The sequence below is a fragment of the Dermacentor variabilis genome, unplaced genomic scaffold, assembly GCF_050947875.1.
Source record: "Dermacentor variabilis isolate Ectoservices unplaced genomic scaffold, ASM5094787v1 scaffold_12, whole genome shotgun sequence".
Taxonomy (NCBI): Eukaryota; Metazoa; Arthropoda; class Arachnida; order Ixodida; family Ixodidae; genus Dermacentor; species Dermacentor variabilis.
The window spans coordinates 18,555,090-18,572,856 of NW_027460280.1; the positions used below are offsets into that span (position 1 = coordinate 18,555,090).

Below are 17,767 nucleotides of genomic sequence, written 5' to 3' on the forward strand. Positions count from 1 at the left end.
CGGAAGCGCAAGCCTCCTACGGCGAGAAAAAGACGGCGGCCAGCGGGAGAAGCGGAGAACCCGACTGAACACGCGGATAACATGCTGCGTTATCTTGCACCGTGCGATTCCAGCAGCGAAGCCGACAATCGCCCTGCGACATCGACACTGATAACCAAGCCACCAGAAGACACGTATCAACGGAGGCTCTCGCACCTGTGCGTACGGCCGCGCGAGTCAGCAACCGAGATCGCGTTGTTGGAGGCGACGCAGGTCGAAGGTCTCCATCGCCGGCAGAGACTGTATGCGTTTCCGATGCATCGTGCGACAGGGACACGCAGCCTGCGAGTGAGCCCCAACCGTCGACGAGCTAGATACTGCATGGTGACGCAAGGCTCACCAGACGAATCGTCGCACGATTCAGACGCGCCTCGAGCCGCATTTTGTGTCAGCGGTGACTGCAGAAGCGCAGGCATGCAGCGTTCGCGACTCCCTTCGCGCAGTGTCCGCGACTGAGCGGAAGCAGCAATGCCAAGAACAAATTTCGGCCCCTTGTGACTGTGAGTTCATTATTATGCCTGTTTCCGCGATGAACTCATTGATCGCTAAAACTTTGTGCTCAAGATGCCAACAGCGTTCTGTGGGTGTACACTGCGATAGCAGGCTCGGTCTGGCAGTGAAAATGGTGGTCATGCACTACTCCAGACGGCGCAAGAAAAGGATAAAGAACGCCTGAAGAAGGCATCCAAAGCCCACCAAACAATGAGGCAAAGGTGTAAGAAGATGCCTGACAGCAATGATTCAAAATATTACAGCCCTGGTGCTTTTTAATAAATTTGCAGTGCTTTTAAAACTTTGCAGCCAGTTTTCTCAATTGTATTTTTGTTGTCAATCACCTCGCTCGTGGAAAGCGTAGCACAACAATGGCTGGACCGATTTTGGCCCAGTTTGTTTTGCTGTGATCCACAAGCTGTGCTGTACTTAAAGACAGTCTTGAAATGTTTCTTTATCTTTCCATTATTTAATTATTTCACAATTACTACATGGCTCCATGCAGTGAAGCACAGTCATGTGCATGTTATGTTGAGCAAAAAATTATTAGCGCACTAAAAAAAAAAAAATCTGTCTTGATGTAGAATAGACATCTGGGCAAACATGCAAAGTATTTCCAGCTCCCTATCATGTTTCATTACTGTGCCAGGCTTTCCACAAGCAAGGAACTTATAAATTCTTATAAAACAAAAACTAATTAAGATATCCTAATAAAATTTGAGATTTGTCTCTTTATTGCAATGTGCAGTGTGTGTGCCAAATTTCAGCCCTTTCTGTCAAGAAACAGTTTATTCTGATCCCCTCCTCCCCCCTTAACGCCAGAGAAACATTATTTATTTATTTTTACAACAGCTGTAACAACTGTGCATGTACTTATATAAAAATACTCTAGTATATATGGAAATAGAAATTTTGTATTGTGAGAAAGTGTTGCGCCCTTGAGAGGAATGCTACCAGTGTCGTCTGCTACAGTGCCTGCTCGCTGCACACACTCATGTGGGCGAGAGGTTCTTGAAGAGTGGCACACACCCAGTGCTTTGTGGTGCAGACTGCGAAGCACTGGCGTCCTTGAAGAGCCCTTGTGACGAGAGTTCGATTCCACTCAGCATTGAATAAGTTTAAGGGATCTTTTAAATTATTGTAGAGCGATGCATTCCCAGTGGCACATACATAGTAGCCAAGTTGGAGTCGGACTTTCATTGGCGAACAGCACACACCTACTGGCATATACCCAGTGACCCAAGTTGACCCGATGGTTGGTTTCGAACCACGTTACCTCAGCATGGCAGCCCAATTTGCTCAGGTAGGCAGGAAAATTAGATACAAACATACATAGATACATAGATACGAACATAGATAGCCCCCGAAAAGTGCATCAAGTACCCTAAGAATACTAACGCATTTCTGCTCTTCTGTGTCTGGCCAAACAGAAAGTATGTTCATTCTGTTCCAAGAAATAAAAAAAATGCTGTTGAACTCTGCTGCACTGCTTGGCGCACTAACACGTGTCCAGAAGCTCCGCTCCAACAGCTTTCCCTTCAATGTCTCCAAAAGTTGTCCGCAGGTGTTTACGAGGGTTGCAATGTGGGCTTGTTGGTAATGCATCTTCAAGGGGAGTATGGTAGCGCGATTCAAAGACGGGACAAGAGAAGACACAAGGGGACACACACAGCGCTAACTTCCAACACTGTTTGTCGAAAACCAGGTCATACTTATACACTCAGACCACAAGAACTGAAATTTTTTCGCATGGCTTAGCATATCACAAAATGTATCGCTCTGATTGTTAATCTGTTCACGTGCCTGTGACTCGTGGTCTGAGTGTATAAGTACGACCTGGTTTTCGACAATAAACAGTGTTGGAAGTTAGCGCTGTGTGTGTCCCCTTGCGTCTTCTCTTGTCCCGTCTTTGAATCGCGCTACCATACTCCCCTTGAAGACGCAGGTGTTTCTTGTGTTAAACCTACAGTGCGAAAGATACAAGGACATCTCACGAACATCACCCAAGCATCACTAGTACTTCGCTGTCGAAGCATTGCGAGACAAATTCAAGTAAATACATGGATCTGTTAAGAAGAAATGCAGTATCCAGAGCTGGTGGTGACCTCCTTGGACCATCACCGTTGAGACTCCATTTATCTGCTTGAACAAAACGGCACATGCACACGAGATGTGAAATTTAAAATATACGGGGTGTCCCAGCTAACTTAGACCAAGATTTTGAAAAAGCCTATCCATTCCTCAGAACAAAAATTGTGTGGATGTTGTTAACGTTTGTCTAAACTTAGTACCATTTTTTTTGCTCTTTTTTTTCTTTTTTTTCTTTTAGTAATTAGCCGAGCTAAATTTACTTCTTAAATATAGCTTGAAACGTTCAGGCGGCAATGGGAAAGCTGTGGAGCTACACAAATATTGCCCAACCCAGACACTTCCAACGAGATAGACTTAGCGTGACCATTTTTATTCGGGAAGAACGAAAGCCCGCGGAGTTTAAAAAATACGACGTGACAGCGCACTCTATGCGCCGCAGTTACAGCGCTCTCATGAGTGATTTGTAAAAACATCACCAGCGCGTTCCCTTCACTTACGAGAAAGGGCTTCAACCTTTGCTCCGCTCTGACATTACCAACAGCAGCTGGCGACGGCACTCCGAAGAACGCACCTTTATCAGCCGTTTATTCCGATATGATAAGAGCAATTTTTTTTCCAGCGTTCAAGTCAATGCGGAATAGAAAAAAATACGCAGAACACATGCGTCATACATCTAGAACCTGTGCGAGAGAGAGCATCATTTGTTACAACGCCGCTTTTCTTACAAGCTGTGCCAGCGGCTAGATGAATGTGAGCTCGACTGTCCATTACTGTCGTGCCGCAATACCGTTTCGAAGAATTCGTTTGCAGTGCCTAAAGCATGCCATACTCAAGCGAAGCAGAAGGCGAACATGGTCTTAGCCTTGGGAGCGGCACGGGGTGACAAGAGGAAAGCTGCCAAGGTATACCGAAATTGACAATGTGGGTGAAAACCTAGCGCAAACACAATTATGAGGAGTTATTCGGCGCTGAAAGAAACCGGTAGCTTCAAGAAGACTCGACACAGAAAGGGGACCATCAGTGAAGAGGCTGAAGGAGACATTTTGACTTTCATGACTGCAAATCCTCATTCCAGCATGCGTGATGTGAGTGGTGAGGTCAGCATTTCAAAGTTTTTAGTGTCAAAAGTTAGGAAGTCTGAAATGCATCTGTATCGCCTCCAACTGCATCAAAAGCTGCAAAGAGACTTTCAATGGCGGCTTGATTTCTCAAATTGCGTCCTCGTGAACAGTGACAAAATACCGGATTTTGTTGACAAAGTGCTCTGGACAGATTATGCAACCTTATCCAGAAATTCTGAAGTCAACATCCGTAATGTGCATTACTGGAGCGATCGAACCGCCATTGGGTGGTGCAAACCAGACACCAGTACCAATGTCATTCAGTGTGTGGTGCGGGATCTGTGGTGCAGATCTGATTCAGTGTGTGAAACAACGCTGACCGCTGGCACAGCGAGACAAACGAAGTCAGTGCAGCTTGGGCTTGTGGTAGTGCGGAGACGCGGGGCGGTGCGTCTTTCGATTCGCTTTGTTCCTTTTAGTCATGAGGCCAACACGAAGGCTTGAGACTCTTGTGGTGCAGTGCGTTTTTCTTCCGCTTTTGGCACGTGTTCCGTAGCCATGGCCACGAAAAAATGTAAGAATTTGGATTTTTCAACAAAGGTGGACATTCGACGGGTGGAGGCTGGTGAGAAAAAGTCGTCGGTTGCCGCGGCATTCGGAATTCCTCGCAACACCCTGAGTATGATCCTCAAGAACAAAGCCGATATTGAGCTGAAGGCAGTGCAGTCCAGTCGCCCTGGAGCGTGTCGTGTGCGCGTCCCAACCTTTGACAAGGTGGAGAAGGCATTGTACACCTCGTTTTTGGAGACGTGCCAAGAACATGCCTGTTGACGACCCAATGCTCATGGAGAAGGCCATATGGTTTGCTGTGGCCTTCGGAGAAGAAAGCTTCACTGGTGGCGCTGGCACCTCGGAGCCATTCAAATGCTGGCTTGTGCTTGGAACAACGTGAAGAAAAGCACAGTTGTGAACTGCTTCCGCAAAGCAGGCTTTGTGGTAGCTGCAGACGACGGATGTCTTGACAGTGAAGACGATGATGCCGGATGCCTGGACAGCAAATTTCGTGAGCTCTCGGCATTCCCAGGCGGCGTTACAGCACACGATTTCGTCAGCGCTGACGACTGCTTGCAAGCTGTAGCGGATCGCGCTGATCAAGATTGTGGCCGACATCATGGTTGACGAGGACGCAGACTGGAGCAGCGGCGAAGTTTCCGACGAAGAGGACCAACCACCATGCACTGCAGCTGAACTTTCATCAGCTTTCAGCGACATTCGCCGCTGTTGTGGCACAATGGAAGGAGCTGGCCTTTCTCGTTTAGACACTTGTCCACAAGCTTGAGGACAGCTTAATGAACTTGATGGTGCAGAAGAAAAAGCAAGCAAAGGTCACAGATTTTTTTCTTCCGAAATAAAGTGCTCTAGTCATCGCGGTGCCTTTTTTTTTTTTTTTTTTTTTTTTAAACGTGCCTTGGAGGCACAGATCGGTAAGTTCCCTTTAGTCAAGACATCGGGGAACTTCCTTGAGATGTGTGGAGTTGTTAGAGAAGCTTTTGACATGCATATATTATATTTCGAATTACAGTGCAGTCCACTTATAACGATACCACATATAACGATATATCGGTTATAACGATGGGTCGACATGAGAGTGTCATTTTATGCATTAGGTCTATGGGGAAAAAACCATTTATAACGATAGGTTATTCACCGCATATCGGATATAACGGATCAAAATTTTGCAGTCTGGACGGCGTAACACTTGCGTTGCTTAGTTCCCTGAAACGAACGATGTCGAGACGAGGCGATGTTTACCTCCGTAAGTTCGTATCTGCCGCCATTACCGCGCCGCGCGTCTCGCTCCGAAAGAGAGAGAGAAAAAAAAAAAGCAACAAGCAAAGCAGCGCGGTGGCGCCTGCCCGCGTCTCTCTCGCGATAGCAGGCTGACGCCACCGAAGCAGCGTGCAACCAACAGTTCAAATGGTTCAACCCAGTTAGAAGATGGCGCCGACAAAGCGCAAAGCTGTGTCGCTTGACACGAAGATGGATATTTTGCAGGACTCTCGATGCAGAAAGAAAAATGTAGCACCTCCATATCTGGCACTCGGAAACAGGTGAAATAGTGAAATATACGATTCAGGAAATAGAAATTCATTTGCACCTAATGTTCACTGTCATCAGCCTCAGCACTTCTACAAAGTATATGGAGCAAAACATGTCCTTTATGGTGCATTACACATTTGATGTTCCACATATTGAATGACTTAGCAACAATTGCAAATGAGGCGATAGCCCATGCCTAGACTAACAGCTTTGCTAGTTCATCCTGTGACGCACACAATTATCTGGAACTCCAAAAACACATGACCTGTTGCTGCTAAATTAGCACGTGAATTATCATCTGAATGATTTCTCATAACCAAATACTGAAAGCTGGACATTGTTGTTGCCATGCTACGACGCTTGTTCTCTCGCCATTTTGTAATGGCAGTGGAAACGGGCAGGCTCAAACAGACCATGAACACAATTTTGAATTCGTATCCCAATGCCTCATGCAGGCAAATTCTAGACCAGTCTTTTTGCTGGGGGGGGATGTGTGTATCAGAATTTGGTAAGTACATTAATCATTCATTGTAATTCATTGCTATTCTGACTTTAAAATTTTCCTAGCTTGGGCCAAACATTGATGTTTTTTGATGGAAGATAATGTGTTAAAAGCATGCATGTTCTCCTAAGCCGCGTTTACATGAATTTCTAGCACATCACATTCATGTAAATGGCGGTAATGCACTAGGAAAGCGCATCGCATTAATGCGCCAGGCGAGGGTAGATTTACGGGCGCGAGTAGACTCTTGCGGAGCATGTAAACGCAGGATCATCGCATTAGGAATTATGGGAAGTAATTAGCCACCAACATGGCGGCAGTCCCGGCTGCCCGCTTAGAATTGAATTTGGCATTGCTATAGTAAAATGCACTTTGTTCGCAGCAAATGATTATGTAAACGGCTTTTGCTTAGTCTCAGGTCGCTTCGGCGACAGAGTATTATGGATAACTTTGTGGTGTTTTCGAGATCGTTTCTCGTTTCGAACGAGTCGAAGCCTAACGAAAGAAACATTTGAGATATCAGCGCTACCTATCGCTAGAGTCGGGAAATAGCCGCAACGACGGCATATGGCCTCTGAGATGCGAAGATCTCGCTGGCCAACTAAAACTGTGAAAAACGTGCGCTGCTTAGTGTACGCTAAACTAAAACTGTCTATTTCTCGGCACTCAGCCACCAACATGCACTCGGCCCACTACCGGAAACCAGTTTCACCGGAAGTCGGCTGCACTTCCCTTATACGACACCATGTGGCACTATGTTCTCGCGAGAGTTAATGCGCCACTGTTGCATTCATGTACACGGGGTTCTAGTGCCACCAAGACAAGATGCTGCAGCCATTGGGGTTAGGCACGGTCGTGCTGACGTGTCAAGTTCAAATTATCCAGCAAGGGCCAATTTTGGGATTTAAATAATGAAAAATCTAGCCCAAAGAAATTTATGAGCGTGGCAGGGACTAGTCAGGATCGTATTAGCTGGTATTGAATGGGCGAAAGTCTACTGTAACCAATTTTAGCCAGAGTGAAATTTGGTTGCCGTTTGCTTTTAAAGTACTCGTGCAAAGAGTGAATGACAAGAAAGGGTTAACCGAGGGGCCCAATTTTTATTAGTCATATCGTAAGAAGCCAACAAACACTGACACCAAGGACAAATAAAGGAAATTACTTTTGCTTCAAATTAATGAAAATAAATGATAAATTAGTGGAAATAAAAGTGAATGAAAACAATTTAGTAAAGGGAAAATGAGAGATCCACCCATTTGTAGAAATTATACCGGTTTCTCGAAAGGAAAGCCTCGGGGTCAAAGAAAATTTCATCCTGGTCCTGGACTCGAACCCGGGACCACCGCCTTTCCGGGGCAGCCGCTCTACCATCTGAGCTAACCAGGCGACTAGCAGATGCCAGGGCGAAGTCTAATTTGTCGACAACACAAACCAAAGGGCGACGAATTTTTCTTCAACTCCGAGGCTTTTCTTTAGAGAAATCCGTATGGGTTTCCTTGGTAGCAGTTGCTACGAGCGGGTGGATGTCTGATTTTCCCGTTATTAATTACTTTTCTCCACCTTGCGGGTTTCCGCAGAACTACTACGTCGAAAAAACAACTTGCCGCAGGGGGGGAACGATGTGAAGGTTGTGGGATCGTTCCCCACCTGTGGGAAGTTGTTTTTTCATCCACTTGCATTTACACTAATTTGTTTCTTTATTTTCATTTATTAAGCACAAGTAATTTCCCCCTATGTTGTCCTTGGTGTCGGTGTTTGTTGGCTTCTTATGTCATGCAAAGAGCAAAGGAAAAATCGGCTAGCTAAAGAGTGCCAAAGCCCATGTGACCACAGTATTTGTAGCAACACATAACCTCTGGGACACAAAACTGGTTTGTAGATCACCTCTTATAGGGTTTTTTTCTAGGTAATGAAAAATACCATGTCTGTGCTCCTTTAAAAGAAATGCTTGTTATATGCAGTTCTTTCTGTGCACAGGTTTGGTACAAAGGAGGCCGCAACACATGCCATCGTGGCCACACACAATTCGGATGTGAATGGCCAGACAGTCAAGTGCTCCTGGGGGAAGGAGGCCACTGACCCCAACAACCAGCAGCAGCCTCAAGTGAGTCCAGGAGACAAGCATCCCTCCTGGCCAGAGCAGCGCAACCCTTCCGCCGGGGTGATCACCCTTCACCTTGCAGTGCTGCACTTTTGATAAGCTAGACTGGTGGAATGCATTTTTTTTTTTTTTTATCTGTTTGCCAAGCGATGGGGCAGCCTCGGTCTGTCCCAAGATGTCTGTCAGCCAAGGAACACACCTGTGTATCATAGCCGGCCTCTTGGCACCCTGTTCTGTGCCAGCATTCTCTAGCACTGCTTGTCAGTCACATTGGTTAGAAAGTAGGCATCCTGCTGGCAGCTGCCACTTATACCAGCATTCACCAATCTTCCTCACTCTTAGAAGGGTGGCTTTTGCCTTGCTTAGCCACTGCAATTAATGCATGCAACTCATATAGACAAGTCATTTCTTGCCAACTGTTCCAACCCATTGGTGTGACAGGACAACCCTCTGCCCAAAATATTTAAACTGGAAAATCTTTTTGTACACTTGAGGGTCAGTTCAATTTTCTGAAATGACACCCTAAGCAAGAAAATAATTTGTGAAAATTTGCGTATTTTTGTTATGGTCAAGAGGCATGCATTATCATAATTTGTAGGCATTGTTTCATTATTAGGCACTCTTATTCTTTCGTAATTTGCTTTTAATATTGACAAAAATGAAGCATTTTCTGAAGTATATATGCAAAAAAGGGGGGGGGGGGAAGATGTGGGAGCCAAAAAGTACTTCACAGTCATCGACCATGAATTCAGACGCCTTCGCAGCACCATCACTTGTCCCTTTGAAGTACAGTCAACGACCGATTTTTCGGACCCTCTAGGGAACGTAAAAACGTCCGAAAATTAAGGCAGTCTGAAAAAATGAATGCATGCAAAAAAATGCACCTTTTTTTCTTTTTTGCTAGCTTCTAGAGGTAAAGGGTGAAGTACCAGGCTTCCGAAACCCTGCCAAAGCATCAATGAAGTTGCTATAAAAAGAAGCGTTCAAAAACTCTGTATGCAGCCGACTGCCGGTTTATTATGTACATGTGCATCGTCGGGCAGCCAGTGTTATTGCTGCAGTGGCTTGAAGAACTTGTTGATTGTTGTTTGGACGGCGTTCCGGTTGCATGCGATCATATTCGTCTCGATCTGAGCAAGGGTCATGTCAGCACTGTACACCGATGAAAGAGTCAACAGTGCTCGCGTCAACTCGACGCTTGTAGGCGGCGCAGGCATTGGCTCCTCATTTTCAACATCGGAGTCTTCTGAATCCCCCACAACCTGACGGACTATTCTCTCGTCAGTCAGTTCTGCGCAGAAGCTGAGCTCGTTGTCAGCGTCAACAAACTGTTCAAAAGTTATTTCCGTGGGTACGGTACTGCTTTCCGCGCTTCGATGCCATCGGCGAGGACGACGAAGACTGAGTGGGGGCCATCGAAGGCAAGCGAAATCCTCAAGTTGCAAACAGTGGAGTTCGCTGACGAGCGTCGAAGCACCTAGGCCTAGCGTCGCAGAGCACACTTGACACAATAGCGCAACCACACACCACACTCGCCACGCTAGCCAAAACGTGGCCTGCGCAAACAAACGAAATAGCGCCGCTCCGGAAACTCCGCCGGAGGCGGAAGTGCGGCCATTTGCGGCAATGAACGTAGCCAGCGTGGCCAGACCAAATCGGTGTGTAACGGCTCGATTCGGCTAGTTGTGGTTCAAAGCGGTGATATGCTTCGGCTGCAAGTCTATTTCCTTCGCAAGGGCGCTTCGCAAGGAGCCAAAGGACCTTCCGTCGTGCCAAAAAGTCCGGAAAATTGGACGGCGGGGGGTTCGAGCGTCCGAAACTTCAGATGTCCTTATACATTCATTCTATAGGGCTCGTGGCGGTGCCGCGAAGACGTCTGAAATATCAGGCATGTCCGAAAATTTGGGCGTATGAAAATTCAGTCGTTGACATTAATGCATAACCACGACCGATAGTTCAGGCGCCCTACAGTGCACTGTCGATTTTTCGGACTCCGGCTGCCTGGTCAGGTGCAATGTTGAACACCTTGACAAGCTGGCAGCGATGTTTACATTTTGCTAGGTTGACAACACCATACTTGCCAACTCTTCTGAATTTTCCGTTAAATGTACGGATTTCGAGCAGTCTTAAGATTTTACGAATCTTGCTTCAAATTTTACAGAAAACATGTTATTTGCAACAAAGAACATTTAGATAATTTAGTAAAACTACACCCTGGTACCTTGCACTGCCATGAGAGGGCTTTACATATGCGTAGCATCATCATCATCAACACTTGCAAGTTGTGATTTCTATCGTCTACTAGGGGTGTGATTAATCCGTACCTGGCAACTCTTCCGAATTTTCCATAAAATGTACGAATTGCGAGCAGTCTTACGATTTTACAAATCTTGCTTGAAATTTTACGGAAACCATTTTATTTGCGAAAAAGAACGCTAGGGAATGTGGTAAAACTACACCTTGATACCTTGTGTTGTCACGAGAGGGCAATACGTATGCATGGTATCATCATCAGCAGCTGCAAAGTTGTAGTGACTTCTGTCATCTACTAGGGGGGTCACGAACCCATATCCAAAGCTCGATAGTGCCTCTGGCGCCTCCGCAAACCTGTTGCCTTGCTGTTGCCTTTGTTCGCGCTGGTTTGGACTTCAGTCGGCTTCAGTCACTGCAGCGTTGGTCTCGCTTTTGTGTGACTAGCTGCCGCGTTGGAGGCAGTGCGACTCCAGCCTGTAGCGGCTTCGCAGTGCATTGGCAGGCTCGAAGCCCCGACAGTACTTCCAAGTGTCTTTGAAATCGTACACGGCAGAATTTCCGTGCTTTGTGCCATTGAATAAAGGGCAGAAGTTTGGATTTTGCACCACGTGTGCCTGTGATGTGAACATACCGCACGGCGGCAAGTATGGCATCAAGGTCCATATCGCTTTGAAAAAGCATCAGGGATGCGTGCGAGCCGCGGACAGCCAGCCAAGCCTCGCAAGTTTTATATGCAGCGACGACGACCTTAGTGTGATTCGTCTTCATGGCATTGTTAGTTGAACACATCCCGCTGAGTGCCAGCAATCATGTCGGACCGCTTTTCCGGAAGATGTTCCCCAAGTGCGAAGAAGCGAAACGCTACGCCTGTGGACGAACAAAGACGACATCAATTGTTTGGGAAATGGCTGCCAGCGCAGAGGCTCCTTTGCTCGATGGCAGTAACAGCAGGGATTCACAGCTTTACCCAATTGTTGAGACATATTTCATTAAAGAAACGAGTAGAGTTGAAAGCCACCTTCTTTGTCTCGGAATAATCTAAGGGGAAGCGACAGGTCGCAAGATTGCAAATCTGATTCTGGACGAGATGAAGTCTCGGAATTTGCCTGTTTGAAACCTGTTGGCTATGTGTTCGGACAATGCCAATGTCATGATTGGCAAGAAAAAGTGTTTCTACTGTATTTAGAGAGGCTCAACCAGGTTCGATGGGGGTTGGTTGCCCGTGCCATCACATCAACTTGGCCGCCCAAAAAGGAGCTTCAACAGCGCTTGTGTCCCATCCTTGATACTTGTGGTTGCATGTATTTGCGCTGTATCAATTTTTATGTCAAGTATGCACCAACTCACCCAGAAAGAAGTTTTAATGAAGTACCTTTCTAGTTCAGTGGGCCCTTCCTTCTGTTCTTCCCTCTTCTCGACAGCACTTGTGTCCCGTCCTTGATACTTGTGGTTGCATGTGCTTGCGCTGTATCAATTTTTATGTCAAGTATGCACCAACTCGCCCAGAAAGAAGTTTTAAAGAGGAACTTCATATCTTCCTGTAAAATTTGATGAGGCCTTGGTTGACTTTTTCCTTCTTTCTCTCTTTTTATTTTTTTTTTCGTAGAGAAAAGTTCAAAACGGCAAGATCAACTAAGGAGTTCCAAGAAATGCATGACACCGAGGTCAGAAAGATACTGAAGTATTCGCCGACACATTGGCTGTCGTTAGGAAAGTGTTTGAAGAGGCTGCTCGACCAGTGGAAACCAATACTCAGCTTTTGTTTTATCTGAAACAACGCAGTGCAACAAGCAGAGCCTGTTGTTGGAGTCGTACCAAATTCCGAAGACTTTCTCACAAACTCCAAGAACCCTGCACTGACCCCAAAGTCTGCTACACATCTTCACAAGGCTGCTGCAGGCCTCGGGGGGAAAAAAGCACCGACGGCAATGAACTCTCCCTAAAGAGGAAAGGAGCTCATTCTGGACCTCAAGCAAAAAAACTGAAACTTCATACCAAGGATTCTGGGGAAGTCGGCCAATGGACCCATGAGAAGCGCCTGTTTTATTTTTGTCATTGGAGCTAAGCTGTCCTCGCTGCACGTTCCAGTGCTGAACGAAGGAAATCCTCTGCTGTGTACATTTTGGCTACACGTGCCATGCAGGCAACTGGGAACCGACAGACCGCGTTCAACGACGTTTTCTCGTTGATGGGCATCAGCCATCGGGCTCTTCACACAAAAACATGGCAGAGTTACAGAGCTACGTGAAGACGAAGTTGACGCCAGCAGCCGATTGCGCGGCGCGTAATCTGGCGAGCACCTGCGCACGGTCGGTTCACGAACCTTACGCCGAACTGAACGTGGGTCATACTGGGAACATCGCGGTGTCGTATGACGGGTTATGGATGACCCACGGTCATACATCCCGTATCGGCATCGGCACTGTGATCAAGTTGTTCAGCGGACTTGTGCTCGACTTTGTTGCATTGAGCAATTTCTATGCTGGGTCCGAGTCGGGGCCTTAGGAGAGTGACCCTTTCTATGGAGCCTGGAATAATGGCCACAAGTGTCAGAAGAACATTAATAAGAAAGCTGGGGAGATGGAGGTGGAAGCGGCCCTCATCCTTTTCAGGCATCATTGCAGCGGCACAATCTGCAGTATACAACAATGCTTTGTGACGGGGACAGCCGCAGTCATCTCACTTTACAAGATGGTGAAGTGTTTGGGTATATCCCAATTGAAAAAGAGGACTGCGTGAATCACATCCAAAAGCGCATGGGGACAGCTTTGCGCAACTTGGTGTCAAAACACAGAGGCCCTGGACATGAGAGTCTCGGTGGAAAGGGCCGCTTTACAGCAGACTTGATCTCCATGTTAACCTCATGCTATGGATGGGCTCTGAAAACCCACAGAGGAGATGTAGATGCCACTCAAAATGCAGTGATGGTCACATATCATCATATTAAATCAAACGATGATGTGGCTAATCACACCCTTTGTCCATCAGGCTCAAACTCCTGGTGCAAGCAAAATGCTGCAGCGGCCAAGGGTGAGCCAATTCCAAAACATCCTTGAAAGCTTCCTCCTCGTGTGTCAGGCTTCACGTCCCATATATGCACGTCTTTCAGACAAGAAACTGCTGTAACGTTGCCAGCGTGGTAAAACGCATAATAACAATGAAAGCCTGCATTCGATGATCTGGGAACTGGTGCCAAAAGACTGGCACGCTTCTTTATTCATGGTGGAGGCTGCTGTGGCAGAGGCAGTATTAAAGTTCAATGCAGGCAATGCAAGGGCCTCGAAGGATATAATGAAAGAACGATGTCTAAGTCCAAGTGAGCAAAGTCGCACCCGCATGGACGAGAAAGATAGGCGTCGAATTCCGGTAATCACACACTACCTGAATATTTCGACGGAACGATTGAGGCATAAACTCAAGTGGATTAAGGAACTTTAGCGTAGACGTACGTGAGCTGCCTGATCGGTCTGCACGGTCCAGCCACCCGTTGGCGCAGAGCTTAACCAGCCAAAAAAAGAGCTAATATTGCTCTAACCAAGTGCAAAACATTTTAAACATTTACGAAAACAATGTGTGAACGATTACACTCCTGCGAAAAATGTACACCAGCAGCAAAGAAGATTACATTTTGTTACTGCTACTCTGTGTGGTTGAGCTCTATGCCCCCAGGTGGCTGCACCGTGCAGACCATTCACATTTGCGCTTCTGTTCATCGCCTGAAACCACACCCAAGGGGACATGGCCAGGCCCTGTCCCCTTGCACTTGCGTTTACCCTAATACCGGACTCGCGAAGCGCTATTGCGTTAGTAATCTTCCGGTGTAAAGTGACGGCCGCAATCACACAAATCCTGGCGCCGATCGGATAGCGGCAGTCCGATGCGCTGCAGCCAGTCCGCTCGTCTACTGGCTTGCAGAGGGACATGATGTCGCAGCTTGACATATTACCAGTCGCTGCGTTTGCAGTCCACAACGCAACAAAAGTCTAATCATAGCCCTCGCAAAAAGACAAACCGACACTGATGGCGGAGCCCTTGGCAAAGACGGAGCACGTTGTAACACAAGCAGACGACACTTGCTGTGTGCTGGAAGTGCTTAAGTGTACTGAAATATTGTTCTTGTGCATTCTCTTTATGTTACTTTCTTTTTATAAAACACATCTTAACTAACATTCCAACTATTACGAACATTATTTGTTTACCATAAAGTTCGAAAATTTATCGATCACGCGCCCTGGTCAGCCAATGGGTAGGGGCGGCTTAAAATTCCACCGAGCAGTGTGCTGCGATCGGCAGCGATGTGCATTATTAAATCCTTATAATAAATTGCACGCTTTACGCGAAGCACTTAGATGTGTCAATTAATGATCAGAAGGACTTACTCTAACGACTTGGAACATTTGTAGAAAATCGTGAAAATCGTTTCAGGGTCCCTTTAAAGGGATTAAACTAGTTCTTCGTTTTCTATATCCATCATTAAAGGGACACCAAAGGCAAATAATAAGTCAACGTGGACTGTTTAAATACCTTTCCAGAAACCTCGCAATGGTTGTTTCGTGCCAAGAAAGGGCTTAGTTCACGAGAAAATTGCATCTGAAGGGTATACCTTTTTCGAAATTCAAACCTCACGCCACCCAACCGGGGGAGTGGTGACATTGCATGCGCCATCATCGCCCTTTGCTGCCATCGGTGAGTAAAACGGCACCCGGCAGATGGCAGCACCGTGCCAAGACAGAGCGGTGGATTCGCCACTTGCAGCTACTTTTTTGGTCAAGTGGTGTAGGCCATTCGGGCGTCCCACAGCATAACATGGAAGTCTAATTCTGTGCTACTTGCAGTTTGTGCTCATGAGCCAGCAAAACCAACGTGGCACTACGCGATCAGGAAAGTACTGAAATGCAAAAGCGTGGGCGCCGCAGAGTCGAGCAGAAACAAAGCATTTCGATGTCCCGTATCGTTGTCAAGGGTAATTTCAGTTAGTTTTTTGTAAAAATTAAATAGAATTGGATAAGTAGCATTATATTTCGTCTTCTAATGCAATAAAGTGATGTTTTTTGCAATGAGTGGTTCGAGTACTAGTGACAGAACTTAACTGAGTGCTTTCGTCATCGGGCAAGTGCTTGAATGTCCCAGGGGAGTCTCTAATCATGTCCTGCATTTACCTCTGTTTCATGATTACTAAGGCCCTGTTCGCAATATTGACGTCTTAGAGATTCCCAAGCACTAATCTGTCACTTTAGCTTGACTTAGTATTTGCCTTTAGTGTCCTTTTAAAATTTGGTGCTGAGAAAAAGGCGATCATACTTTGATGACCAGTGGCTGGATGAATGGGTGTACTGCTTGAAATGGTGTAGTGATGAGTGCCATCACGCGTACAAATGTGCACACAGTAGGTAGGGGTACAATTCACTCTGGTAGAGGTAGTGAACATGGTAGGTGAACATGGTAGCGGCAAAACAAACGGGAACATCTTCGACATGCGTGGAATAGAATTTCTGCCTTCATTGGCCTTTTCACTCCTGCCACTTCCCTAGGGTAAATGGAGCCTAAACGTCCAGGCATTGCACCTTCATCAGAGTTCAGTAATAAGAATTGACTTTTTAGTATACCACACATGGTGTTCGTTTTATAGGGCCCCTAAACCACCCAGATGTCAAAAATTCTGTTGCAGTTGTGCACGTGTGTGTAATGAACACGTAGCTGTAAGAATTTTTTTAAATGGTACCATAATAGCAGAGTTGCATCCTTTTGATGATCGAAATGCAGCACTCGCGCATGTCGCTCTTTCCTTTGCTACACTCCATTCATCAGCTGCTTTCTCCTCCTAGGCAAGTGCTCCTCCAAATCTCGCGTGACTTATGTTGTCGCCAACACGCTTTTCAAAACACTGTCCTTTTCCGGTTATCGCGACTCCGCTTCTCGGCTACTTACCATTGCTACCGTGCCGGCTTGTGCTCCTGTGAAGCGTGCCGCTAGACCCTGTGTTGTGCGCACGTCTAGAAAGGCTCGCCATTCAGCACTTTTGCAGCCAAGCACTGCACACAGATGCGTTCTAGCCATTGCGATACACTGTTGACTCTGTTTGCGCAGCTAATCAGACCGCTAGGCACGACTCTGTTGGAACGCGAGCGATCGGCAATTGCATTTACGGGTCATAGTTGCCGATTCGCAAGTGCTCGCAAGCAAGCAACACGACGAGGAAGAGCAAGGAACACGCCTACCTTCTAGCAGACTGACCAGATGTCATAGGTTCTTGTTCGACCAATCAACAGCACCTGCTCCTAGAGACATCACCAACCAGATGCACCCTGGTGATGTCACGACGAGCGCTAGGGATACCAGAGAGGCCTGGAGAGGAGCACAGGACTGCTTTTGATTTTGTGGTGCGCCCATGGCATGTAGCGCTGCCACGTTTGACATCGTTAATCATGACTGCATTCTGAACTCTATGCACGTGTTACTTGAAATGCTTAAAAAATATCAAAGGTGGTTTAGGGGCCCTTTAAAGATAGCCTGTACACTATGCTGTGAAAGTCATAATTGTAGAGTGATTTGAAGGTCTCTTGCTTCTGGAATTTTTTCTCTCTCATTCAACACGTATCACCACAGAGAAAGTATCAGATATATTTGTAAATGAAGACCTTTGTTGTCATGCTATTCGGCATATTTTTATTCAACAGCTTCAGCGCCCAATTACGCCTGAAAATGAATTTGAACACAGTACTTCTAAAATTTTATCTGTTTGGAAGGTTGAGTGCCCTTATCTTGTCAATAAACGATTTTGTACAGTAAAACACTGGTTCAATAATCGCCAAAAGTCTTTCAAGGAGCTCCATATCAAAACATGTTGTTAAAAAAATTATGAAATAAAAATGCCCGTCATATGCTGCTATTAGAAAACTACAAGGGTGAAAACTTTTTCTGCTCTTACAGTACCATGATTTTGCATTGCCAGTAAAGTACCACTGGCATTTATGACAGGAAATAGTTTTTAAGCCCCCGTCCAAATGCACATGGAGCAAAAAAATGCTTCTAGAGAAACTATTCTGAGAAAGCACATCTTCTGAAGCCTGCGATGGTCGGCCACAATACCTGAAACACTTGTGATGTAAAAAGTGTGCTATATTTTCG

The 17,767-nt window shown here is 46.3% G+C and overlaps 1 protein-coding gene across 5 annotated transcripts in view; it reads left to right on the plus strand.

Moving 5' to 3' along the window:
* LOC142566292 (nucleolysin TIAR-like) overlaps positions 1-17,767 on the plus strand; it is a 256,354-nt gene that overhangs the window by 164,249 nt on the left and 74,338 nt on the right. For 3 of the 5 annotated variants that reach the window (XM_075677186.1, XM_075677189.1, XM_075677188.1), the window contains one exon: positions 8,263-8,446. In XM_075677186.1, the coding sequence (XP_075533301.1) occupies positions 8,263-8,446 (184 nt within the window). The remainder of the gene's footprint in view (positions 1-8,262; positions 8,447-17,767) is intronic. The other 2 variants (XM_075677187.1, XM_075677190.1) reach the window with 1 other exon arrangement.